Source organism: Watersipora subatra, chromosome 5 (genome assembly GCF_963576615.1).
Source record: "Watersipora subatra chromosome 5, tzWatSuba1.1, whole genome shotgun sequence".
Taxonomy (NCBI): domain Eukaryota; kingdom Metazoa; phylum Bryozoa; class Gymnolaemata; order Cheilostomatida; family Watersiporidae; genus Watersipora; species Watersipora subatra.
In genome coordinates, this window is record NC_088712.1 from 56,457,253 (window position 1) to 56,485,232 (window position 27,980).

The 27,980-nt window shown below is 36.9% G+C and overlaps 2 protein-coding genes across 2 annotated transcripts in view; one reads left to right on the forward strand and one right to left on the reverse strand.

Moving 5' to 3' along the window:
* The first annotated feature begins 716 nt into the window (after positions 1-716).
* On the forward strand, positions 717-2,033 carry LOC137397492 (uncharacterized). Its single transcript, XM_068083784.1, has one exon. It carries the CDS (start codon positions 717-719, stop codon positions 2,031-2,033), a length of 1,317 nt encoding a protein of 438 aa, XP_067939885.1.
* A 9,111-nt stretch (positions 2,034-11,144) lies between these two features.
* The window catches only part of LOC137396553 (cytosolic 5'-nucleotidase 1A-like), a 37,215-nt gene continuing 20,379 nt past the window's right edge, over positions 11,145-27,980 (reverse strand). Inside the window, exons 5-10 of the mRNA XM_068082865.1 lie at positions 20,213-20,338; positions 16,238-16,419; positions 12,656-12,799; positions 12,053-12,208; positions 11,847-11,878; positions 11,145-11,193 (exon numbers count right to left, since the gene is read on the reverse strand). Coding sequence (XP_067938966.1) covers positions 11,864-11,878; positions 12,053-12,208; positions 12,656-12,799; positions 16,238-16,419; positions 20,213-20,338 — 623 coding nt within the window. The 3' untranslated portion in view covers positions 11,145-11,193; positions 11,847-11,863. The remainder of the gene's footprint in view (positions 11,194-11,846; positions 11,879-12,052; positions 12,209-12,655; positions 12,800-16,237; positions 16,420-20,212; positions 20,339-27,980) is intronic.

The following is a 27,980-nucleotide window of genomic DNA, read 5'->3' on the forward strand; positions in this document are numbered from 1 at the left end:
GGCTAAGGAGCAGCAGGGAAACGAGAATAGGGGAGCCTCAGCGTCGCATGCTCTTCCCAACAACCAACACTAGAGACGACACAGCCAATTATATCTGTGAGGCTTCATATACTGTACATAAAAACTCTAATTGATAGTGGATGTGAGTAGTCGGTAATTTCAGTAAGTGTTGTTCGTGAATTAGGTCTTGGCATAAGAGGGCAACAAAGAACAGTAAAGATGTTAAATGAAAATAGCACGCAATGCTGTGGAGAAGCTGACATCAATGTAGCTATAGACCATTGTGACACTATTCAGTTACGTTGCCTGGTAGTACCTGAGTTAGTATGTGGGCGCGGGTTGATTCTTGGTGTAGACGGAATCTACACACTTAAAGGTGTGACAATACGTGCAAGAGACAGGGTAGCATTTGGTTGTGCATCACAACCTGTGGTTGCTATGTTATATGAAAATAACTCCGAGTTGAAAAAGCCTGAGACAGACTGTTTGACTACCGAAGATACTGACTTTAAAGCTGTATTTGAAGGAACTAAGTGGGCGGTAGTATGGAAATGGAAAAGCCACAAACCAGAGTTGAAAAATCAATGCGCTGAGTATGCTATACACACAGACTATAAAGAACAACCAGCTGTGAGATTGAGCAGTGGATCTCTAATGGCTGGCTGGAGCCACATGATGTGAAGATTCATGGCAACCTAAGTGGCATAATTCCACTGATGGCAGTCTTTCAGTCAAACAAAGGTAGAAAGGTGAGACCAGTGATGGACTATAGCAGGGAGTTGAACAAGCATGTGAACAGCAATTCTAAAAATGACGTAGCTATATGTCAAGAAAAACTGAGGCAGTGGAGAACATTAGGAGACAATATATGTATGTTAGATCTGAAAAAGGCATACCTACAACTTCATGTGGACAGTTCACTACAACGGTTTCAAGCTGTTCGATTCAATGGTCAGTTGTATGTGATGACAAGGTTAGAGTTTGGCTTGAATGTGGCACCTATGATAATGTCTCATATCTTAGCAAAGGTTCTGTCAATGGATGAGGAGATAGCCAAAAGCACAGATCATTACATAAATGATATCGTGGTAAATGAAGATGTTGTGTCAGCGTTGAAAATGAAGGGTCATCTGCAGAAGTACGACTTACTGTCAAAAGAACCAGAAAGTCTGTCAAGCGCACGAGTACTGGGTTTGAGAGTAGAAGCTTCCAATAGCGGTACTCTCAAGTGGAGTAGAAACTCTGAGCTGCCAGAAGTGCATTCCACTGTGACCAAACGAGAACTGTACTCAATATGTGGAAAGTATATTGGTCACTATCCAGTAGCAAGGTGGTTGCGAGTAGCATGTAGCTATCTCAAAAGAGAAATTAACGCCTATGGGTGGGACGATGAGGTACACAGTAATGTCAAGAAAAAATTAGATGAGATTGATAACAGCATACATCGCCATGACCCTGTAACTGGCCAATGGAAAGTACCTGCATCTGAGAGTGGTAAAGTATGGTGTGATGCTAGCAGCTTGGCAATAGGAGCATGTGTCGAGATTGACAATCAGATAGTAGAGGATGCAAGTTGGTTGAGAGGTGTCAATGATGGAGCCCATATCAATATGGCAGAGTTAAAAGGAGTTATCAAAGCAATCAATATGGCTATGAAATGGATTCTAAAAAATGTGACAATTTTGACAGACTCTGCCACAGTATTTGGATGGGTGAAATCTGTATTACAGGACTGTAAACGACCAAAGGTGAGTGGCCTCAATGAAATGCTGGTGAAACGACGTCTCAATCTACTAAATGATCTAATCAGTGAGTATCAGTTGGTCTTACAAATAACTCCCGTAAAGTCTGAAGACAATAAAGCTGATGAACTGACTAGAGCTCCCCACAAATGGTTGGAGAAACGAGTATGTGCTGTCAATGTAACAACTCCTGACAGTATAGAAGGGAAACTGCGTGATCTACATGAAGCTCATCACCTAGGCGTTGATCGTACATGGTATCTAGCCACAAAAAGGTGGGGCCTACTGTAAAAAAGAAAGATATTGGAGAAGTAGTGAAGCACTGTCATGTGTGCAAACAAGTCGATCCTGCACCAGCTCATTGGGAAACTGGTCAAGTAGACGTGGAAAGTGATTGGTATCGTTTAGCAACTGACTTAACACACTACCAGGAAATCCCATACTTGACTGTTATTGACTGTGGACCGAGCAGGTTTGCGATTTGGAGAAAGTAAAGAAACGAGGCTTCTTCTGCTTTCATGGAACAGTTAGACCACATATTTTGTGAGCACGGGTCTCCAGTGGAAATATTGTCAGATAATGGACCTTGCTATAGATCGTTCAAGTTTCTTGACAAATGGGGTGTAAATCATATCTACAGCTGTGTTTATAGAGCTTCTGGAAATGGAGTGATAGAACACAATCATTGCACTATTAAGCACATGCTTGCCCGCTCCGGGGGCACTGTCAATGGCATGCTATATTGGTACAACAATTCTCCTAATGCCGATGGTGTTGTTCCATTTAGGAGATTGTTTAATTACAATCCTCAGAAACAAGAAATTATTAGAATATCGGCTAAACGGGACATTAGTTTAAACCCTTACAAAGTGGGCGACCAGGTATATGTAAAACCAAGTATTGCTAAGTGCACATCAGTGTGGAAAACTGGCAAGGTAGCGTTCTTGGTCTCCAACACAGCAGTCAAAGTGGATGACATGACTCGTCATATAGGAGACATAAGATTTAGTTGGAGAGTTGATAAACAGCCAGTTACTTTAGACTGTGAGTTAGACATAGCTAATACTAATATTAACGAGTCAACGGAGGGTTTAGTAAACATTGAAACTCCACCTGTAACTAAAGACAATCACAACAATTATTCAACTGCAGCTAACAATGCCACTAGACCAGCTAGGGCTAGGAAACCCCCAGAGTTTTATGTAGCTGGTTTTAATTGATCTTGGAGATCAGGGGGAGGTGTAGTCTATGTATATATAGTAACCTATGTGTGTATGTATTATTTTATACGCCTATATTATTTACTCTTGTGTACTGCATGTAATACTATTACTCATTTCTGTGTACAAGTATTGCTGTCTCATGGATTGCTGTCTATCTGTTTATTACCTAGTGGGTATGTCATTCGTTACGTCATTCATTATGTCATACCTATTATTGTGTCATTTGAATACAAGCGGTCTTGGTGTCAAGTTAGCTGGTGCACTATTATACAATGATAAAAGTACTTATTACACAGATCAAGGGCTTGACTACTCCACCCTCAATTCTGATGAGCTAACAAGTTGTGTAAAGTTGCATTTGCTGAGCTCAGCAATGTGAGTACATGCTTAGCTTTGATGTAAACGGAGTCGATGCTGGCGGGGTGTTTTAACCCCAGCAATGAATGATGTTGAGAAGCTGAATGATGTCTGATGCCGAGGCTTGGCAGTTAATCAATGCTATTGTTAGAATGAATAGTGGCTGGCTTATATACCCGCAAGCGTCAGATGAGGAAAGTGGCTAATCTACCCGAACGTCTCATAACGTGACTAGTCATCGAAATATAACTCTAGAAAATGAGTGCCAAGTCACATGCAAGTTAGACTGACATGGCAGGAGAAATGTACGGAAAGCAACAGTGACCACTGTTATAGAGACATGTAGTAGTAAAACTGTTGAAATAGTTTTATGTTAAGAAATATGTCAACTTCCTTTATTACAGTGAAATTATTCACTGTAATAAAGTAAGTTGACATATCCTAGCAAAGATTGAATCAGTCTCTAAACACCATTTTAGCATTTGTAACAGTTATAACTGTTGTGAACAGACTGTGTTAAATTCAAGCCCAAAAGCAGTTTAGCCACTATTGATGCCTAATCAGCTCAAACTGAACTCATCTAAGACTCCATCAAAGGCAAAATATCGTTTATTGTGATGCACTCACCTAAACCTATGCACTTTTATTCCTTGAGTGTATCTAAAGTCTTCATGTATCTAACAGTGATGTTTCCGCAACTATTTTTTGTGGGAAATAGTAAGAAGTATCAAACTATTAGACATAACTATTTATTAATTAAAGGGTCAGTCAATAACAACTATTGTTGCTATTTGGTATGCTGGATCAACCAACTAACAGACCTCTGACCCCTCATAATGAAAGTTATAAAAGGCAGGAGCCATTATCAAATTTTCATTGAGCTGTGAAAATGACAGAGCTATTCTGGCTAAAACCATTAAGCATTCTTGAGCTAGTTTTCTATCAGAGGCAAATATCATAGAACTATAGTTTCTACTGCTTCATCGAACTACCAGCATTGGCTATTTAAAAGATTATTCCAGACAAAAATAATCGGGACACTCGTTGCCAAACCTGCCTTATAAACAAAGTGCTATATTTAACTACTTTACTTTGCAAAATGTGACCACCTGTTAATCGTGTGGTCACTTGGAGCAAGCCAGAAGGCTGCTATTTCACTTCAGGAGTGCTACTAAGGTTCAGCCTTATCAGGTAATGAACAGTGGTGCAGATCTATTTTAATGCAGAGAAATACACTGTTGAGGAAAATTGGAGTGCAGCCATTTTATCATTGGCTAATGTACTAGCCGTGCACAGCTTAATATGGTCAAAAGATGACCAGATTTACAAAAATTTAAAACAACAAACAATAAAATTAGACGTGGTATGACTGAAACATGTTCAGGAACTGGAGTTCAACTTGGAAGTTCTTTAAAATAGACAAAGCTAAAAAGCTTCTTCTTAGCAATGAGAGCTGTACACTACAGCTATTTACTTTTTTATTCATAACAAATATACACGCTCTACCAGACTCATTGTACTGCAGAAATTATGTTGCTTCAGTTAGCTTTAAACCATCACTTCTTTAAAAGAGTGGAGCAAAAAAAATTTTCTCAATTCACTTTCTGTTTCTTTTATTGGGTTCTACCAGCATGTAGCTTCAATCTGATAATCAGTTCAAAAGGAGTTGTGCTATCCCGAGGGCTTTCACAGTCAATTGAAAGTTGTTAATGCAGTCTAGAATGAGGGAAACCTGATTGTATATACAAGGTTAGACTTCAATGTGCTTAGAGACCTAATATTTATATAAGCTTTCTATCAATATAAGCTATCTTGCTAAGGCTATAAGGCTCTATCGCTATCTATATAAGCTATCTAGTGTGACATCCGTTGTTCGCACAGTTATAATGATCAGGTTTTAGGAATGAAAAAATCACTTCACACTGTATTCTGCAGGCCTGCGAGGTAACCCAATACAGTACACTGTTCTTGCCAAGCTATAGTTTAGTAAAGGGCATACTTATGCGGCGCTTACAAAAATACCACTGGCTAGCTCGAGTAACAAGCTGGCTTCTAGCTGGCTAATAGTCAATTATACTATAATAATTTTAGACTATAGGGAGAGTTTATATCTATCTTGGACTAGCTTCACCGGTAAGTTACTCAAATTCATTAGGTTATTATTTTTTTACTCGTGCAACGCTGGGCATTCAACTACTATACACATATCTAAAAAAAATTGGAACCGCTTCGATATGTAAACCACAGACAAGCAGATAGATTGATGAATGAGAAAATTTAACAATAGTATGAATTGTTGCAAAAATGGAAGCGTAACTACTGCATCAGAAGGAAAAAAGCTGTAAGGCAACACAGATTTTGACTGCTGGAAAGAAGAATGCTTCAAAAGTACTAGGACCCTTGCAGAAAGTGCTAAAAGGAATAAAGTTGACATTAGATGTCTAATCCACAAATAATCTTGGTGAAACTCGAAGAGATGATCTTTAGTGGTATACTCTTGGCCAACTACAATCCCTCGATATGTTTTTGCTGCCTCAGCCATGGGGTAAGAGCGGTACGGTTTCATCACTATGGAGATGGTAAGCTACAGAATGACCCGTCACACATGCCAGCAAAACTCTAACTGGCACACAACGATGTTACAGTCAGCTACACAAGCGAATTTCATAATTTTTGCACTAAACAAGTTTTAGTTGCAAAATACATTATGTACTTATTAGGTTATACCTCACCTGATCTGTAGTCAAATAACAATTTTAAAACCAAAGTCAAGTTTTATTAAGTTATCAAAGTAGAGATGTAAATGTTTTAGCGAATCATAAGTTTACATGATCTGAGAAAACCTTCAATAAACAGCTAATATTTGTCACTTGAGTAGATATGCAGCAACAACTACCGCTCATATTTCATTTTGTCTCAGAGCTTGATATCACAAAGTAGCACAGATATCTTGTCAGACGAGCGTTTTACTGCCAGCTTTTAGCTGAACCAGTTATTTACCTGCCATACTTTCATTATGCTAAGCTGGTTATTCCAAACAATGGTTAAAGCACAGAGCTGTTCTCATGGCTGCCTGTTGAATGAAACAATGGTAGTAGTGCAAAATATAGATATCTTACACATATAACTATAATAGCTTCTAAAACTGTCTACCAAGAAACTAGAAACTCTCTTTGACAAAAGCATTAAAATCAACCCAAATATTCAAAAAATCAATTTATCAGCTTTCGTTCAAGCAAAAAAAAGTTAATGTGAGTTTGTTACAACTAAACTTGTACTTGTGTAGCCTACAATGGTGGTCACCAAGTAAACTACGGGTTCCATACAGATAGTTCCTCAGGTAGTTTCCCTGATATCTTGAATTGGCTCCTTGTTTGTGTTTGTGATTTGAAGCAGCTCTTGTTGTTGCTGTAGAGTTACACTAGCTAGGAAAGTAGACAGAGCTTTATCATGACCATATGTAGCTGCATTATGTAAAGGTGTATTTCTATATCTGTCCTGCAGTTTTAGTGCGCTGAATCTCTGTTCAGGCGAAAGACTGCTCAGTAAAAAGTTAATTATATCAACGAGTCCTTTATAGGCGGCTTTATGTACAGCAGTTCGACCATGTGAGTTCTGTATTGTCAACAAATCAAACTGTTGGTCAGGTGTTAAACCATCCATCATACATCTTATACTCCCATGTCCTCTTTTAATACAGCTCTATGTACTGCAGTACTCATGTCATCATAACGTCTAGTGTCCTTCAGTGTTTCATACCTCAACTCTGTGGTGGTGCCCCGTAATCTTTCCCTCATCTCTTGAGGATCTTTCTCATAGTTCATGTACCTTATCAAGAGTTGAGGAAGGTTTTTGCGTTCCAGAGACATTTGAAAAGTTGCTTTGGAAAAAAACCAGGCTCCACTGTTTTTGGTAGCATCTAGATATTCCTTCCTTCACACCGGGAGTCAATATTATCCTTTGATATGCCGTTGAATTAAAAGCTGGGCAGCTTCTACTTTGTAAGCTTTAGTTTTATCAGAGTGTGAAGATAACACAACACATATTTGAAGTGTTCTCACCATGTAGAATTTGATAAAGGCTGATAGACATATGATGTCATCATAACCTTTGCACTCCAGGGTATTTCAAAAAGTAAACAGCTCATGAATGACTCAGTGACTTCTGTTGATTGGTCGCGGTAACCAGCCTTCCTTTTGTAAAGTATTGTAAGGAGGATCAACTAGTAGCGTTCAAAATACTTATACATAATACCACGGCTAGTTTCTATGCTATTTGTAGTTTAAATCGGCTAAAGTTCTTGCACAACATCATTTTAATATAACACATCTAGATTAGCTACCTCCATGTCATATTAACGAGGGACATGATAGTGTTGTGGGATGATTAGTCAATATGTTATCTATCTGGTTGATTTGATCTGTTGAAAAGTTGATCTAGTGTTTGTTCATGTTTTTGTAAGTCATTCATTTACATAAAAACATTTTCTTCTTTTTCTTATCACCACTAATATCCCTCACACTACTCATCAAGAAGTATGTTGCTATATATATATGTTTACATTTACAATTCTCAAAGTTTGTCATCGATGTATATGTCCAGTTATAGCTATTAAAATCTTGGAATAAAGAATTCGTAAAGCAGAATATTTGATTTCGGAACCTCCTGTTTGCCAGTCCGACGCCTTACTAAGCATGCCACACGAGCTTGATAGCTCACTAGGTGATATACCTGTCGGTATATGGGAGCAAATAGGCTACTGTTTTTGGTCACGATACAGTCATGGCATAACATCAGGGAGAGGGGTAGGTCTTATTAGTAAGCTTACTCAAATTATCCATCGGCAATATACCAGGCTAATAGCAAATGGCAGGCAACTCTCATCACCTCTCATTGTTTATAGGCTTGAGTTTTAATACCCGGGCAATGCCAGGTAGCACAGCTAATAAAACTATAAGAGGAAGAAATAAACTGACATTTCATATCATTTGAAGTCCATAAAATCAAACAATGTACATTTGTATTGATGTACAAGCTGCAATGCTTCAATATGTTTCCGGGTCATATGCTGTTAATTCCTTGGCATTTTTTGTCAAATGTTTGCTTAACTTTAATGTATTATGTTACAAACCTTGTAAGACTGTGACGATTACATTTCAAAGTTTGGCCATTATACATAACAGATTGATTGATGAAGAGCAGCGAATGTGAGAGTGTATATATGATATATTTCAAATAGCAACACACTAGCTACAAAAATACCAGTACCAATGTAAGAGAAGCACCAAAACACTTTTTAAGGTGTCCTTAAATCAAAAGTGCAACAAGAAATACATAAAATTTATTCAAAGAAACTTAGAATACAATAGAAAGTTATGGAAGAACTGTAAAAAGACGATAAAGAAAATATTTAAGTCTGACTAACAATACATGTAGCTACCAAATGCAAAGGACTGATTCTGGTTTGAAAAAAGGTAAGAGATAACTATAGCTCGGGTATATACCAGTAGAAATTCTAAATGACTCAAAGAACAATATAAAATATACAAAAGGTAATTCACAAATAATTGAAAAAATAAAAATAATTGTTGAGACAATTAGAGAGTTGACAAATGAATCAATCTTATCTCAAAGGTCTAATTCTCTGGAGTAATTATAGAGAGAAGATAACTCTGGAGAAGATATTCATAGCACAGAAAAGTAAAACTAGATAGTGTGTAAGAAGTAGGTTAACAGGTGTTACAGCTCAAGCAAGTTGATATGATATGACAGTATCTCTAATCCTTATCTTGAGCATGTAGATCCTAGAATAAACAAAATAAAGGGAATTACTACTAACAAGGAGAAAGAGACCAGAGACAGCTGCAAAGTTATAATAACTGTGATAATATACATTGTAGCTCTCAAACAAATTTTCGAACGCGCAACAATAGTCAAAAATACAATCAGCAGACTTTGAATGTTAATGTTTCTGTAAGTGAAATACTAAGAAGAAGTCGCTTAATCTGTATGGTCTATGCACTGAGATTGAGTAGCTTTACTAGGTTTTCAAGAGATGATGACTCACCAGGGATTAGGTTTACAAGTGTTTAGAAAAAAGTTGGCAGCCAATCAATAAATAATTGTGACACTTAGTATATAGAAATAATCAGATTGGAGAAATAAAATGGCTTCATCTATAAATAAATTTCTCAAAGTTTGTCGTCTGTCGTTTGTCCTTCGGTATGTCTAGCTATAGCTATTAAAAATTTGGAAGTAAAATTTTGCATTCTGCTAGACTTGAACTCACGAAAACATCGACCGCACGCTTACAATCCAATACTCTAACCACGAGACAATGAAAGTTCTTACAATTCATCACTCTTACAACATAACGTATACACCTTTTTCCGTTTCCGCACCCAAAATGATGAATTAATTGAAGCTCTAGGAACTCTTTTAGCTATATGAAACGCGATGCATTTCCGCGTTTTTGTGAACTTCTACTTCCAGTTTTTCGGAAGATTCAATTGCTAAATCGCTGTCAATGCCAATTCTTTTCACCCGGACAATTGTATTATCTCGAGTAGGAATAGCCTCTACATTCTCTCTCACTTCGCTCAGACAAAGACAGTATGATATCTCATTTTCACATTTGTGCCAGTATCGAGAGGTACCAGTATCGTTGTATTCAGAGTTTTGACGGATAGCTTCTGGTAGAACAGTAACCTTTTTTAACTTTAGTAACCGAATAAGTAATTGTTATTATTAGTTCAACATAATTATTTAGGATTTTTATTTTGTTTTCTCAGTTCGTATTAATTGTGTCATTACAATCATCTTTTATTGTAATCGTATCAAAACAGACTTACTTTAGCTATTACCTGCTAATTATTTCACATTTACATTTAAACCCTTTTATATTTGTTTTATCTTTTTTCTATTTTATTTGACCTGCGCAAAACATTTTCTTCATGATATGAAGTTTGAAAGTTACAGTTGTTTGAAAAAGTTTGAAAACCTTTAGTTGTTTTTATTTATTTTTCTTAATTTATTTAAACTGTACAAAAGACTTTTCTCAGGATATGAAGTTTGAAAGTTAGAATGGTTGCTGTTGTTATACATGTATGTTGAATGAAAATAAATTTTCTTTGCAAAAAATTTTATTACCCGGGCAATCACTAGTATTGAAATATGAATAAATGGCTGAACTCCGAACATGTCATGACACAAACGTTTTAAATCTTCACCCATTAGCTATGCCTTGGTTTTTTGACAAAATAAATTGTGAATGAAAGTTTGCAATACGTATTGATGCCCCATTGCATAATCAAATCTTTTATGTGCTTCAAATTTCACTTTGAATTTGTTTGATACTTAAAACTTGTTCACAATTAATGATGGAAGCCTAGCCTACACGGAGACAAGTCGCGGATTAAGCCTAGGACACAACATGGTTTTTTTAGAGCACCTCAGCGAAATTTCACCAACTCATCAATAGTAACGCAAACTATATTATACAACTGACCAATAGCATAAGTTTAGCATGTACATGTAGCATGTACATGTAGCATGTATTTTCATCTCATATGGAGGCAAAAAAATTATGACCACCCAATAGTATCAATATTATCCTTGAAGGATTTTAGGAAATGTTGCACGAATAATTGCACGCAACCTCGAGGGGTCCATAGATTTGAATTAAACAAATTATGTTAGGCTTTAGGTTTGTGTTAAGATTAAACTAGGCAGTACAGCCCCATGCTGACTCGTTAATATAGAACAGCTCTAAAATAGGCAATAAAAGTTAACTTCAAGCAATGTCAACAATAGTGTTAAAGTACCTGTACAGACTGGTTGATCTTCATCTGTCTCTCTATAGTGTTAGGAACCTGTAGTACAAACACAACACCACATCTAAGCATGCTAGGGGAGAACTGTTAGAGTGCAAATATGGTAGCGGAAACATGCAGTTCAGCTACAGATTCTGCAACAATGAAACCACACACAGTTTTATTAGGATGGGAAATAAATGTGATTACAAGGGTACCACATGCAAATACAGTCAAACCTCACCTTAACATCACCCCGACACATCAAATAAAACATTGGAGCTTTGTAAGTGAAACGAAAGAAGCTAGAGATAACTAAAACACAAGGTAAATAAACCAAACCACACGACATATTTTACATTCCCGTTCATCTAATCTATGTGCATGCTCGAGTAAGTTACAACATGTGTTTCCAGCACTACCTCTAATTCTAAAATACATATTGCCAAACCAACATTTCATTCATGTGTTACAATGTGAATTAAAAATAAAAACATAAGATATTTTTTTAATTTAGTATTTGAAATTGTTTATACAGAGCATTTATTTAATGCTTTGTATAAATAGCCATGTAACAAATTAAGTGACATTCAGAGAGTATTTCTATGAATTTGACTCCAACATACATTTTGCAATTTCCAGTTTGAAGTGATTTCATAAGTTGGGGTTTAACTGTACAGTAAATATAAGCTAAACATAGATTGTATTCATACCATCAGAAGCAGCTTGCTCATTCCCCACCAACCTGGAGAAGACAACTACTCGATTTTACCAAGCAACCACTATACTATAATGGTGGGTCTACGAGAGCTTTCAGTGAGTCTGCAGCGGTATTGTCAATAGCCTGATTTCCAAAAATAATGTGACATTATGTATTAGATGGGTAATTTGCAAATAATAATTAGACACGGAACCTTACCTGAGCAGCAGATATTCCATACTTCTTAGCACTGTCTATGTGTGTATGCTGGTCATCAAAGAAGATGTGTGGCTGTATGGCATTGAGAATTGGGCCTTTTGGTGCTCCTGCTAAGAAGTGTATCTCATCTATTCTGATACCCCATGCTCTCAGAGTCTTTAATAGAAATGCTACCAAGATTATCACCATAGTAGTAATAAAGTTTTTAAGCTACATATAAACAAGTATATGCATGATAATCTTTCTCTGACACGACCTCTTCAACTTAGTAATCTAATGGTTGGCTGTTTTACTTGTTTATTCAAGTCGGTTAACACACTGAATAGAAAAAGACGGCTACGGCTGTCATGAAAAAGGATAGAGCTGTCAATATTATTTCATTGGTTAAGGAAATGACATCAACAACGGTTAAACATCTGATTGGACAAGAGACTGATACCAGCAACGGTTGAAAATTTGATTGGATGAGAGATTGACATCAAAACCAGGTGAACAATTGATTGGATGTTAGACTAACATCAAAAACTGTGGAACAATCGATTAGATGAAATACTAAGCTCAGTAACTGTTACAGTTAAAAACCTGATTGAATCAAAAACTAACCTTGATAGCTCTTTCTCCAGAGCTGGCAGCGCTTCGTGCTGTCACAACGTACACTTTTATTGGTGACTTCTTGACAATATCCGGATTATCATTAAACTTTTTCTGCATCCGTCCGAGTGCTTGTGCAAATTTTTTCAGAGGCCCCTACAAAAAACAGTTTAATGTACTTGAGATTAGACAAAAATAAAACAACTCCAGTTAAAAAATTACAATTCTGCTGCACAAGTGAAAAGAACATCTCTACCAGAACTGATCTGTAACATTATAAGCAATGAACATAGATATGTCAGTAGATGTAACATCAACAGATGTAGCCAATAAGCAATGAACGTGGATACGTCAATAGATGTAATGCCAATAGATGTAGGAAATAAGCAATGAGCATAGATATGCCAATCGATGTAGGCTATAAGCAATGAATATAGATGCCAATAGATGTAACATCAATTATAGATGTAGGCTGTAAGCAATGAACATAGATGTGTCAATAGATGTGATAGTAATACATATCAATAGTCCAACCAAAATGACAATAAGGTTTGCACAACTATTGGTGCTGCGACGTTTTTGCTCAATAAAAATATTCATACATAACAACGATGGAAATCAGTCAGGTACTAAAGCTCAAGAAAAGCATTAAGGTACAAACACACAAGGCAATATTAAGTGCAAAATCACGCTGCTCGATGCTAATCTGCGCTAGAACTACCTCAGCGAGCTCATGCAGAGCGAAAACGCTAGACACCCTTATCACGACTTCATTGCGCGCAAGCATTTCGATTGGTTGGTTTTTTCCAGAATCCATTTTCATGGCTGGTAATTTTTGCGCATCGATTTTCACCAATGTACGGCAACAACATTTTGCCGTTTTGTTACGATTGACACCTCATCAAAATGAACACCGGATTGTTCATAGATTTAATAAGAGCACACCCAGTCCTGTACAACACAACATACAAAAATTACAAAGAAACCCGGTTGAAAACCAACATTTGAGAGTCTATTGTTGACCATCTTGAGAATGGTAAGTATTTATTATATTTAAAACAAACAACTACTTTAAAGTAAACTATATATAAAAATCGTAAAATATTACTGTTGAAAATACAAGAATCGTTTTTTTTCTCATGTCTTCTTGCAGTGCACAATACGTGAAAATGTGATAGTCCTGATAACAGAAGCGGAAGTTGTTTACGTCGTTGCCTAGAAGGCGCCATATTGACGTAAGCTTATCAACGCCGAAGAAACTAATGATACGGAATTTTATTGACAGTTTGTGAGCGTGCCCGCGTTATCGCTTGCTGGTGAATCGTTCAAGTGTGTTTAAGCACACGCCAGCGATATCTTCGCGATCTTCATGATGCAGGTAATAAAATCACATAGTGTGTTTGCCCCTTTAATTAAACAAGAAATCTAGGGTTTCAATAGATTTAAACCACATCGATTATATCAGTACTTTTATCATATATTTCAGTACTTCAGAGTCTTGGCTTTTGAATGAGCCTATATTCAATACACAGAGTATAATAGAACTATGAAAAACAGGGTGTCAAAAGTATGTCCTGCAATAAAAAAACGCTTGGTTGTGTTTCTCACAATGTGATGTCATAATTTGCATTTAGCCTTAGGTCGTCGATCCACTTCGCTGCCATTGAGGCTGCGCTTTTCTGTGACAGTTGGTGCTCTTAAACCCAAAGAGCGCTAATAATAAACTAGGATTCTAGATAATCAACAATGCCCAGGGATCGTACTAACGCCCGAACGATACAAACACATGTTCTTGGTTAATAAATTTCTGGTGATTGTTAGAGTTTGCTTTTTCATTCTTTCGTTCATTTTAAATATTTATAGTAATTATTATCACATCGTTTTATAGAATTCGTATCGCTTTCCAAATATGATTATGCTTCAATAAATATACTGTCGTTGATAAAGGTAATGAAATCACATCGATTAAATTGTGAACAGCAATGGCGTGGCCCTAGGACTATATGTAAATTGCACTCTTGCGAGATCACGCAATGCTTGAAATTAATTACCCTCATTCGTGCCCCTAAACATCACAATAAAAAGAGATGGCTAGTGCATAATATCATCCGAAAAATATAGTATGGTGCTTGGAATCTGAGTTATTTATCATAGGAATAATCTGTACATAGAGAACTAACGACACTGATTCCTTTGTCATCTTCATTGGTTCTCTGGAGTTTTCCTACCTTCGCATGCCACTAGCGTCATTATCGTAGTTGATAAATAAGCGGTAAGAGCACACAACACCAAATATGAAAAGTGTGACATAATTTGCGAGCCTATACCATTGAGCATTTCCGTGGTGGAGCTCTGAGGAAATCCTATAAACACCAACCAATGGCTGTCTCACCATGTCAAACAGCAGCTCATTTGAAAGCCAAGATATTAAAGAACCTGAATAAGCTGAAATGGTACTGATATAATTGATGTGCTTTAACCAGCTATAGAGAACCACACTGAAATGTTACATAAACAGTTTAAATATACTCTAGTCATTTTGCATTAGTACGTGTGAGCCCTATTACATCTGTGTGAAAACAAATCGCAAATAAAACCACTTTGCACTAAAAATGGGTAAAATTGAATAAGGATATTGTTTTTAGGTTATCAGTGTTTATGCCAAACATGGACGTATTAGTTCTTTTTTCTACCAATGTAGAAGAACATTTTCATTTAGAAATGACACTAGTCAAAGGATGCATTATGTAATGTGTGTGTGTACTATTAGTTTCAGCATTTGGACTGGTTCCTAGTACTTCAAATAATACGAACAAGCCTTAAGTGAACTCAAAGGCCATAAAATGTGGCTATTTATGAGTCAGTAAGTTTCTATCTACATGTACATATAACTTGCAGATATTTGGTTATTATATGTACATGTAGTTGTCTACTCAGTTTCTGAGAAGCGAACTTCATGAAAGCTAGTTTTTACCTTATCATATTGGAGTTGCTAGCCCTATTACAGGAGATACACAATGGAGTTGTCCAATACATGACACTTTCAGCGATATGTAACTGACATGGTAATCCAATATAACATCTTAGGATACAATCAACGTGTTTGATATAAGCTAAGTATTGGGTTACCATAACTTAAGCATTAATGTAGTTATGGATATCTCCTGACACAGTTTTTTGCTGCTGTCTTGTCAAATGCTCTATCTACTGTCAAGTAATTCTACCCACTATTGTGTGCCATGTATCACAGTTATGGCAAAAACTACCCTATTTTTTCAACAATTATGCTGGGTTCGCAATCACAATTGAACGTCTCGCTGTACCCAATTGTGTAGCCATATAAACATCTAGCTGTACCCACTCATGTACCTATCTGACCAATTCACTCTACCCAATCTTGTACTCATTTGAACACCTCATTACACCCAATTATGTAACCACAACACAATGAACCTGAAAGACCTATTATATCATGTTTATCCATTTCTCAAAAGAACAGCAATCATTTCTGTTTTTCAAGGCAGCAGCAAAAAGCAGCTATTTAGCATTCCTCAAGACCATTTGTATTTTTGCTAGCGCCTTGTTTTATCTTACCTCTTCAACAAGCTTATTTCTGTTTGCCTTTTCATGCTTAAAGAAAGCCTTTAACCCTCCAGTCTTATAGTGCACCTCGGACTCAGCAGAAAATAGTACAGCGTCAAGATCAAACGCTACTCTGAGCTCTTCGCTTACACTGTCTTTCACTTCTTGATTAGAGAGTGCTGCTGCAGCAAACCCTGATGAAAAGACAAATTTAGGTTGGCAGCTTATCATTTACTTCAGAGTATGCTTACAGAGGCTGCAGTTTGATTCTGCTGTATTTGTTGTCAGTACTAGATGCAGCGTGGCGTTCAGAAAAGTTTTGCAACTCTCACACCTCACTAATAATTATGTTACCATTATATATCAAAAACTATGACATAAAGAGCCTTAACCCTTTAGCGACCGCGGGCAGAGTCGTATAGTTTCACAGAGACCCGCGACTAACAGAAGCGTATACGGGAGCTCGCTCGATTCCAAACAAACAGGCCGCGCCTACTATTTTTATATAAGTTATAATGGAGAGGTCGCAACATAAATCAACAAAAACTACTCCCATTAGCAGTCACTTTAAAATTGATTGTTGTATCATGAACCATTTAAAAGAAAACAAAATTTCCTACAAAAAGCTGCTAATAACGTTTTTGTAAAAACGTAAAGTAAATGCAAAAGAGTGAGATGTTGAGAGCGAGGTAAGAATATTCCATTAGAGATCAGTATGTCGATCGGGTTTGTTTGGAATCAAGCGTTTTTGTTTCCGGCTCTTGGTCACGGGACTCTGTGAAACTATACGACACTGACCGCGGGCTTACGGCTGGAAATTCCCCAGCGCACCAATGCATTTACTATGGCGATTTGAGCCTTCGACACCACTGCGTAAAAACTGCATCAACTTTCTTCAAAATTGAGGTAGTTACATAAATTAACATGCATAGAAATCCTGAGAAATTTCTCTACAAGCTGATACTTTTTTAATGTAGTCAGCTTGCATTTGCTTACCTGCAAGAGTTGCAATTCGTTGAAGCTTCGAGTTTTTTATGTTTGTACGTCATTTTCAATTGTATTTTATATTTACTAAAAGCAATTGGCTATGTTGTATATATAATTCTTGCATGGATTCATATATTCACAACAATTTGCAAAAGCATTTAGTCGTCCAAGAGCAGTGAAAGCGGAGTTATGAGCTCCGATGCATAGCGGGAGCGCCATTGGAAATGCTCGAGACGCCATGTCCATAAGCAGCGCTAGACACTAGACAGTCATCCGACAAGGTTGCTCCAACTTTCGCGCAATTTGGCACAAAACTGCAAATGAATATGCATCTGGAAGCTGAGACATTTTCCTGCAGAATGAGATTTTTTCCTCCACACAGCTTGCAAAAACCTTGCAGCTAGACATCTATATATACGCAGTTACAATATTTTGCTCTGAATTCTTATGCATTTCTTGAGACTAGATTCATGTAAAAAATTTGCTTATAAAGTCATTGCACAGATTCATGTGTGCTGCAGCAAAGATTAACTGGTTGTGTGCAAGAAGAATTAAGTCGTGAGCCTATATTCACACATTTGGTGAAGCAGCAAAAGACAGGAAGCAGCATTTATTATGAGCAGAAACAGCAAATCATGGACTGCTAGATTGCAGAAAAATATGAGAACTGAACTATTTGATTAGACTGCTGCTCTGAAGATGGCAGTGTGCAACAAATACAGCACACCAATGCACAACTAATACAATGGATTAGCAAATGTATGTACAAAAGCTAGCAATACAAAGCAGTGAAGCATTTGCAGAAACTAAATAAAATACCATTTGTAAATAAATTTAGTTACCATGGTAAGGATCAAAACATGACTCGCACAAAAATATTCCACAAGTGACTCCACTGCCAGTGCATTCAGCTTGCTCATCGACGATGTATACAGACGACTGGTGCACATAGCCAGAGACAGCAACGGAAAGCAAATAACATAATTCCAAATTTAGATCTTTAGATGAAATATGCTGTCTGAAGTTGAGCCAGCCTTTCCATGCCAGCAAGCTTTCATCTACAAATATAAATTTATCAGATAGAAAAACAGGATAGAACCAGTCGCATGCCATGGCAAAAACATTTTTTAATTTGAACAATTTATTGCCAGCAGGGTCTTCAAAATTGTCAATAGAGTGTAAACTTGCTTCTAATTTTCTTTCAATTTTTAAACTGATTAAAAATCAGCGTAGATAATAAAGGAATGTGGACCAGTAAGGCAACAGAGTAGGATTTTTGAGAATACCTATATGCACAACTAAACAAGCAACTCACCAAATATTTATCATCAACAGGCTCCGAAGCATCGCAATGTTTTTGAAGGCCATATTTATTCGTTTCGTTAAATATAACATTTATCATGGCCGATGTTTGAAAAGCTTTGAATAATAAAAACACTTACCTGTTTAAGAATTCAAACTTATACTCCTGCCAGGCTGTCAGCAAAATGTAATTTTTTTGGTTTTAAATTAGCTCCTCTTTGATATCCGTCATCATTCGCCGTTTCAACACCGGCCGTTTCAGTCTCACTTTCGCAATCCAATTCATTCTGTTGATTTTCTTTTTTACTTTCATCGTCTTCCTCACATTTTTCTGGTCTAAAATCCTCTTCTTCCCTTTCAAACCAGTCGGTATCTTCCTGTAAACGAACCTTTTTAGCAGCGCTTCAAATATCGCGTCCATTCATGATGATAAGCTTTCCAAAAAGAACGTTCAACTTCTAACAACGTGTTCTTTTTGCACATGCGTAGAAGGGACTAATTATAGCACCAAAATAATAGTATGATATTTTTTAAAACTCCTCAAATTATTAATTAAAGGTTTTAGTGCCGTTTTTAAAATAAATAAATGAATTTAAAAAATACCTGTCGAAGACTCAGATCTGACAGGCAATTACGGGTTTAGTGCGCTGAGACTGCGCTCTCAGCCCGTCAGATTACGGGAACGGTGTGGAAAAGGTTAAACAACATATAGAGAGTAGCGCTCTGTTTTTTTTACTAGTTCACAAAAATTTTGGAAAAATGAATTTAACCTTTTTACGGATGATATGATGCTATAATGTTACCTACATATGGTAGTCCTTTTTGAGGGAGCGACGTAAGTGCCTCAGCGTTTTTACTAAACTGTTTTCATATATGTACAAGTATCAGACTAAGTTAAACAGGAAACTACTTTGAGATAAAAATATTAGCCAAATACAGTTATTAATCATTTTGATATTGTTGCTTTCAAAGTTTTCAGAGTACATTTGCATCCTTCATCAAAATGCTTTAAAGCATTCAGCTAAGATTGTAAGCCACATTATGGATGAATCTAAAAACAAGGGATTGAATTTAGACCTTGGTGACTTGAAATCAGAGTGTAGTTCGGATGATTTGACCATCGATCTTCTCAGGTACACTATCACTAAAACCATGGCAACCGTTACAGAAACAACAAAAAATTATTATTGATGTGATCGAGTCAATATGAGAACCATTTTGTGGACCCTCTTCTATACTGACCACTTCTTATTACAGCTTCGTAAAGATCAAAGAATGTCAAAGTGACTGCCAAATAGAGGGCAGCGCTGTATTTTTAACCTTCCTCCTAGAGTGAAATTTTATTACAGGCGGCATTCAAATAAATGTGGCACTCTAATAGAGGTTTTATAATATTAGGCAAAATATACCCAGACTAACATTACTACATTGTGTTCAGCTAGATTTCAAAAAGCTTTGTGAGGACATTGATCAGTAGCCATTAAAGCAACATCACAATGCCTATTGAGAAACACTTATGACTCAATAAATCAGTCTGTGTAGCTTCCCTTGACTCTAATACCAAAAACTATCTTATGCCTACAGACTTTGGGTAATATCCAGTTTGATGAAAGTTTAAAATAGACAGACAACCAATATGTAGGTCAAATATGAAGACATCAACCGTGAACCAAAAAAGTAAACTGTCATTCTTCTTACCACACTCTAAAGCCTTCTCCACTTCATTAGGGTATGACGTCAGGAAGAGGGACACATTATAGGCTTCTAAATAATGTGGGACAGGGGTTGCTCCTCCTGTGAGACACATTCTTTCGATGTAGAGGGCTGGCAATAGATACCCATGAAACGGTGTTAGGACAGTTGCTAATATATATATATATAATAGACAGGCTAATATAGCTTTATGGCTTTTACCAAAATAGATAAGCGCATTTCAAAGCTGTATGCCATTGTCATTCTAAAAAAGCCTAAACTATACCCACACTATCTGTCATGTCGTTTAAGTTAGATAAAAAACGAAAGCTATCTGTTGACTTGCAACCGATGAAATAAAAACCTCTCAGGATTGGTCATGGCCATCCATGTGAGCGGGGTTTGTTGATCGAACTCTGTTGTGATTGCGCTAGCCTGGGTTTCGGGTAACACAATTCTCGCGAATGGTCGTGTTGCCTAATTAGGTTTTTGGGTTTAGGCTTCATTGCAGAAACGCGTTGATTGCAGATACCACTTGATTTCTGGTTAGTAGTACGAGTATTTATTTATCGTCGAAGGTAGCTTATTTCATATTACCAACAAAACATGTAACCCGCAAACACGTAATTGTCTCCCTCCTTTTTCAATTTCAGTGATATGCTCAGCATGGCTCGCTACGGTGATGACTTTCTGAGTGGAGAAATGAGCTCATTCAGTCAGTAGACCCACGCAGTTCACTGAATGGGACAATAGAAAAACCTTGAATTTCTACCGTGCAGGGTCAGTACTTAACCAGAAAAATGGATCCATGGAAAATAACACATCTCAAATTACCTATTTTTTCCAATTTTGGGATTGGCAGGGGTTTTTGTATTGGCTTGAAGTTAAATATAATTTACCCAAATTTACCTGAACAATGGCCTTTTTTCTCTAGTTTTTGATTAATTATTTGGTCACCCCTACCATGAAATGACAAAGTATTTCATCATGGTCACATTGTTTGACCTGAGCAATAAGATGGAACAGCAGGCAAAGCCATGCAGTGTAGTTTTTATACTCAAAATCTAAAATCAAATTTGGGCCATTTCACAATGGTGACTATTAATATCATGATTGCTTGTGAATGGCAACTAACTGATCATAACTGTGACAATATTGGGCAACTATATTTATTTGGCAACATTACCAAACCCACAGATCAGTAAAATAACCACCATTGTACATAATCTTTGTAAATTTACAAGGGGCTTTATTAAGCATATTTCCTTGTTCTGGTGCCATGCTCGGGTTCACCCTAACAGAGCCGATATTAGGCCACACCCCAACAAGATAGCCGTGACCTATCCTGAGGGGGAGTTTATATCATTGCTGCAACGACTGATGTTTGCTGGCATATACTCATATCCATACATTATATACATGTATTGTCTGTTATATATAATCAGTCGCAATTGTTTCCTCTGTATTTCTTGGTTTCTGCAAGTAGGTGTTCCTGTACACTGGCATAATGTTAGCTCTAGTAAGTCTAGTTGATGAACTTGCCTGGGGAGACTAATGATTTGTCATTTGTACTCATTTATTCTCAAGTGTTGTAAAGATAGGGTGCGCTACAATATACTCTGTTAACCAACTACCAGCCCATTAATGACAAACTAAACATTCACAAACTACAAAGATCTAAAATATATCAATGGTTGACTATGAATAAGAGTATCACTGGTCAAAGAACTCCAAGTTGACAAGGTCATAAACATGCCTTGTGAAAACACAGAAGGTAGCTTATCAACCTTTCTCAAATAGTACAACATTTGAAACAAGAGCTGGAACATCAATGACATATTAGACTTATTAGTGAAGCTAATATTTTTGTAAAACCCACTGAGAAACAGATGAAGATACTTTTGCAGTTCTGAGGATGCTAGAGTTGGTGCTGAGAAGAGAAGACAGAGCTCACCACAGATATAACTCAGACTCAGCCATATAGGTACGCAAAGGCTAGTCCATGCTATAGCAATGGTGGCCGTCTAGTGTGGGTTCCACCGCTAGCATTCAGTTAAGAATGACGGCACGGCTGCTTGGCCCCCACACTGTCTAGCCGGTGAAGAAAGGTTTGTGGTCTCCTAGATAGAAGCACCAAAACGAAGTATGCTATTTAAATGGCTCCTTGCTGAACATGGTTGCGAAGAAAGCAGAATACGATGACGGAAGCCAGGCTGTTAATAGAGCCTAAACCTCTGACAAAGGGTGCTGACAAGTAGAACTACTAATCGAACATAACCACCCAGCGGCCAGTTTCCTCCTTATATACCACATAGCTAGCTTTTGTTGCTAAGCTCATTTGATTAGCTTTCACAGAGGGCTGATTGATGAGGGTAGTAACAACCAACCGAAACAAAACACGCTAAAGGAACCAAAGCTTAGTAAGTAATATTTTAAATCAATATAGAGGAGTTCATACACCTACAACCTTCAGATCAGGGGCTTGGCTACTCCGCCCGCAATTCTGATGAGCTAGCAAGCTGTGTAAAGTTGCGTTTGCCGAGCTCAGCAATGTGAGTACGTGCTTAGCTTTAATGCAAACAAAATCGATGCGAGCGGGGTGTTTCAACCACCGCAATGAATGATGTTGAGACGCCGAAGCATGGTATTTAATCAATGCTATTGTTAGAATGAATAGTGGCCAGCTTATAGGCTCGCAAGCGTCAGATGAGGAAAGTGGCTAATCCACCCGGACATCTCATAAACTGAGGAACTGCGCTAAATTGCAATTGCTGAGCTCAGCAGAACTTCTAATCACGAGTTACCTTTAACAATGTGATAAGCCGTCCGCTGAATAGCCATCCAAAGATAACGCTAGAAAATGAGTGCCAAGTCACAAGCAAGTTAGACAGACATGGCAGGAGGAATGAACGGAAAATAAGAGCGACCACTGCTATATAGACACGTAGCAGTAAAACTGTTGAAATAGATTTATTTACTGTAATAAAGAAAGTTGACAGATCCCAGTAAGGATTGAATCGGTCTCTACACACCATTTCCATTGTTGTAACAATTATAGCTGTTGGGAACAGACTATTGAATCCAAATCTAAAAGCAGTTTAGCCACACTTGATGCCCAATCACATCAAACTGAACTCATCTAAGACTCCATCAAAGGCAAAGTATCGTTTATTGTGATGCACTCATCTAAACCTATGCAATTTTATTCCTTGAGGGTATTTAAAGTCTTCATGTATCTAACAGTGATGTTTCCGCAACTATTTTCTGTAGGAATTGGTGAGAAGCATCAGACTCGTAAACGTGACTATTTATTAATTAAAGGGTCAGATATTAACAACTATTGTTGTTACCTGGCATGCTGAATCACCCAACTAACAGACCTCTGACCACTAATAAGGAAAGTCATAAAAGGCACGAGATATTGTTAAATTTTCAGTGAGCTGTGCAAATGACAGAGCTATTCTGACTCAAAACATTTAGCATTCCTTAGCCTGTTTTCTACCAGAAGCAAATATCACAGAATTATAATTTCTACTGCTTCATCGAACTACCAGCATTGGCTATTTAAAAGATTATTCCAGACAAAAAATAACAAAACACTCATTGCCAAATCTGCCTTATAAAACAAAGTGTTATATTCAACTACTTTCCTTTGCCAGATGTGATCACCTGTTAATCGTGTGGCCACTTGGAACAAGCCAGAAGGCTGCTATTTTACTCCAGGGGTGCTTACTACGGTTCAACCCTATCAGGCAATGTGCAGTGACGTAGATATATTTTAATGCAGAAAAATACACAGTTGAGGAAAATTGAGTGCAGCTATTTTATCCTTGGCTAATCTACTAGCTGTGCACAGCTCAAAAGATAACTAGATTGATGAAAATTTAAAGTAACAGTCAAATTAGAAGTGATATAAGTACTGAAACATGTTCGGAAACTGGAATAAAAATTGAAAGTGATCTGAAACAGACAAACCTAAAAAGCCCTTTTTCCTTAGCATAGAGAGCTTTACACTAGAAATATTTATTTTTCTATTCATAACAAATATACACTTTTCTACCAGACTCATTGTATTGCGGTCATTATGTTTCTTCAGCTAGCTCTAAAACACTACTTCTTTAAAATAGTGTAACAAAAACTATTTTTTCCATTCAATTTATTTTTTCATTGGGTCGTGCCAGCATGCTTCTGCAATCGAAAATTCAGTTAAAAATAAATTGTGCTATCCAGAGTGCTTTCACAGTCAATTGAAAGTTGTTAATGCAGTCTAGAATGAGGGGAACCTGCTTGTGTATACAAGGTTAGGCTTCAAAGTGCTAGGAGACCTAATATATATATAAGCTCTCTATCATCGTTGTTACATCCATGACAAAGTCAACATTGAATCTCTCATATCACAAAGGACTAAAGAATAGTTCATCAACCAGGAAGGTCTGTAGGATTTTAGCTGTTGCAGTCCGAGGGTTGAAACAAGTGCTTGCCTATGAAAACCTCATGGCATATAATCATACTCGGAGATGTTTGCTACTTGATTGACAACAAATACTGGTCATGCAAAGTATCCTGAAATTGAGCATGAAACTAGTTTGTAGAGCTTCAACACAAACTATCTATACTCAAAATATACCAACCAAAGGACATAAAGTTAATCATGGATGTTAGACTGAAGTCATTGAATGAGCAGACAAATGCAGATATAGCGAGGATATGGTTGATAGGGTATGATTCAACTCTTTTTCATCTTTTTAAGGAAATGAAGCTAGTGAATAAATCCTTGTGATCAAACAATCAATCACAATGCTTAAAAGGGATAGTAGGGAATGCTACTATGGGATGGTGCTTATGTGTTGGGCTGCTGTGTTACATAATTAGCTTTCTAGCTGCTGAGAAAGTCAGATATAGCTTTCTAGTGTAGCTTACAGCTAACAGGTAACTGTGCTAATGTTATTGATAAAATGTTGTTTGCTTCATACTAGCTTTCTAGCCATGTTATGTATATAAAGGGCTTGCTAGAATATGTGTGAGAGACTATTTCTGTGAAATAAACCATGAAGGTTAAAAGGCAGCATATACGGCAAAGTGATTTATGCATAATTTAGGTGTTATATCTATATACTGTAAAACCTTTATTCGAATGCAGTGGTGCTTTATTTTTCGACCCTTCTCTTGGGGTGATGTTTTCTCAAAGGTGACATTCGAATAAAGGGTGGTGTGTTATTTTTCAAACACCTCGGCAGGATGTTGAAAAGATATATTTAATCCTTTTACTGGTGAAGTGAAAGTCGCCTATATTTTGCAGTCTCCTTTAAGGTATAAACACACTAGGCGATATTTAGAGCGATATTGCGCTGTGTGGCGCTAAACTGCGCTAGAATTCACCCGGCGTGCTCATCCAGAGCGATAACGTTAGACTTTCTCTGCACAACTTTATCGCTAACGAGATGCATTTCGATTGGTTGGATTTTACCAGAATGCAATTTTATGGCGGGTAATTATTTCTTATCGATGTTCACCAACGCACAGCAGCGACAATTTGCTATTTTGTTAATATTGAAACATCTTCAGAACGAACACTGAATTGTTCATAAATTTAATAATAGCACTCCCAGTCCTGTGCACCATAACAAACAAAAATTACAAAAAATCCAAGTTGAAAACCAACATTTGGAGTCAATCGTTGCGAAGGTTGACCATCTTGAGAACGGTAAATATTTAATACATAAGGCTTAAATATAAAAAACCACTACAAAATAAAATATGTATAAAAATAGTAAAAAATATTACAGTTAAAATGCAATAATCGTTTTTTCTTATGTCTCCTTGTAGTGTAGGCAGTGTACAATCCGTGAAAGTGAGATAGGTTTAGTAACAATTGCGTAAGTTGTAGGTTTAGTAACAATTGCGTAAGTTGTTTACGTTTGTCGCCTAGACGGCGCCATATTGACTGACCTAAATTTATTAACAACTCCGAAGAAACCAATGATACGGAATTTTATTGGCAGTTTGTGGGTGTGCCCATTATATCGCTTGCTAGTGAATCGCTCAAGTGTGTTTATGCACACACAAGCGATATCTCCGCCCTCCTCATGACGCTCGCGATAAAATCGCCTAGTGTGTTTACACCTTTAGGCAGTGCAACATTAACCCTGTTAGATGCAAAAGATTTACCAATTTTTCTCTAACTTGTAGATCCTTAAAGGTTGACTAGCAACAAAATTCAGATTACAGTTATTTGGTATCAAGAAATTCACCATGTCTCACTCTGTTGTGTTGTAGGTTCAACGATGTAGAAATGTGATTACAAGCTCTTAAAAGCACAAAAACGAACAGTTAGTCGCAGCCATTACGAAACTGCCGTAGCTTAGAATCCCTTTCCAAAACGGCTCAAATGAGACGTAGCTGAACAAGATGGCTTCTGTTTACACTTTCATGCAACCTCATTCGTCAAATTATTTTCACAAATATACTTCACACAATCAATGAAACCATGTATATTGTCCTTGCGCATCTATTTCATCATCATTTTAATGCTGTCACTTTGAGCACTGATATCTTTCATTTAATTTTTTAACCTTAGCTCGAAGGAGTGCATATCATCCTCTGATAAATATGACGAGCCTGTTGGCCACCTGTGATAGTTAAAAATGCTGCAGAAATTATTCTCGCGGTTTGGAAGGAAGCACAGGTCACATGATCAAATTATGACTAGATAATTAGACCAAGTCGAAACAAAACTGTAAACTAGCGAGCATCTATATTTGGTAAGGGCTCTTGGGCAAAACCCAAAGTGTTTTTTATAAAATAGTGCTGCGAGAAGTTTTATGTTGAGCCTTTCATTGTCCTTTCAATTCACATGAGAACAATATCCAAATCGTTTGATTACGTCAGAAAAATAAATTGATTCCAATATACGCCGGTTTCGTGATGGCTGCGATTAACTGTTCGTTTTGGAGCTTTTGGAGTTTGTAATCACATTTCCACATATTTTGCACCTACAACACAGCAGAGTAAGAGATGGTGAATTTTTTGATCCTAAATAACTGTGATGTGAATTTTATTGCAAGTCGACATTTAAATAAATATACATGGAGAAGTTGATACATGTCTCTACCAGTTGATATGTTGCTTGTAATTTGCAATCGATTTACAGTTTGCAGCCAAAACTGGCTTTTATGTGCAACAGAACAGGAATTCCGAGAGCCGATCCAGTGTAAGCTGAGTTCAGATTACCACAATCATCCTATGAAATAATATGCTATAAATCTGCAGATTTATAAGTTTTATAAAAATAATCTATCATATGCTACAAATAGATTTTCGAGAACAAGTAACATAAACAAACCATAATTATAATACATGCAGCAACAAAACATTTTACAATACATTTTAAAACAAAGATTACCATTTAAAACAAATATTAACCCTTCTAAAACAACTATATTAACATCGTTTGCTCGATCAGTTGCGTTCTGATTATAACCGTTCTGATATCATATTCTTCTTGCTGTTCAATCGCTTGCACCACATCTTTAGACCTCAACCCTTTTTTCGCACAGTTGAGATAGTAGATATTAGCGTCAAACCAGCTTTTTAGCAGAGCAATCTGAGCAAAACTTTTACGTGACGCCATATTGAATAAAAACTTCTAGCACAAATAAAGAGAAATCGCGGTGTAATCAAAATAACCTCACAATTTTAGTCTTACAATACATGGTGGCAAATTTTCTATCATTAATGTGAAAACTTTTTAACACATACATCGAAGTATCAAGAC

Coding starts and splice junctions, on each gene's coding strand:
- LOC137397492 (XM_068083784.1), top strand. CDS start 717: ATGGCAGTCTTTCAGTCAAACAAAGGTAGAAAGGTGAGACCAGTGATG.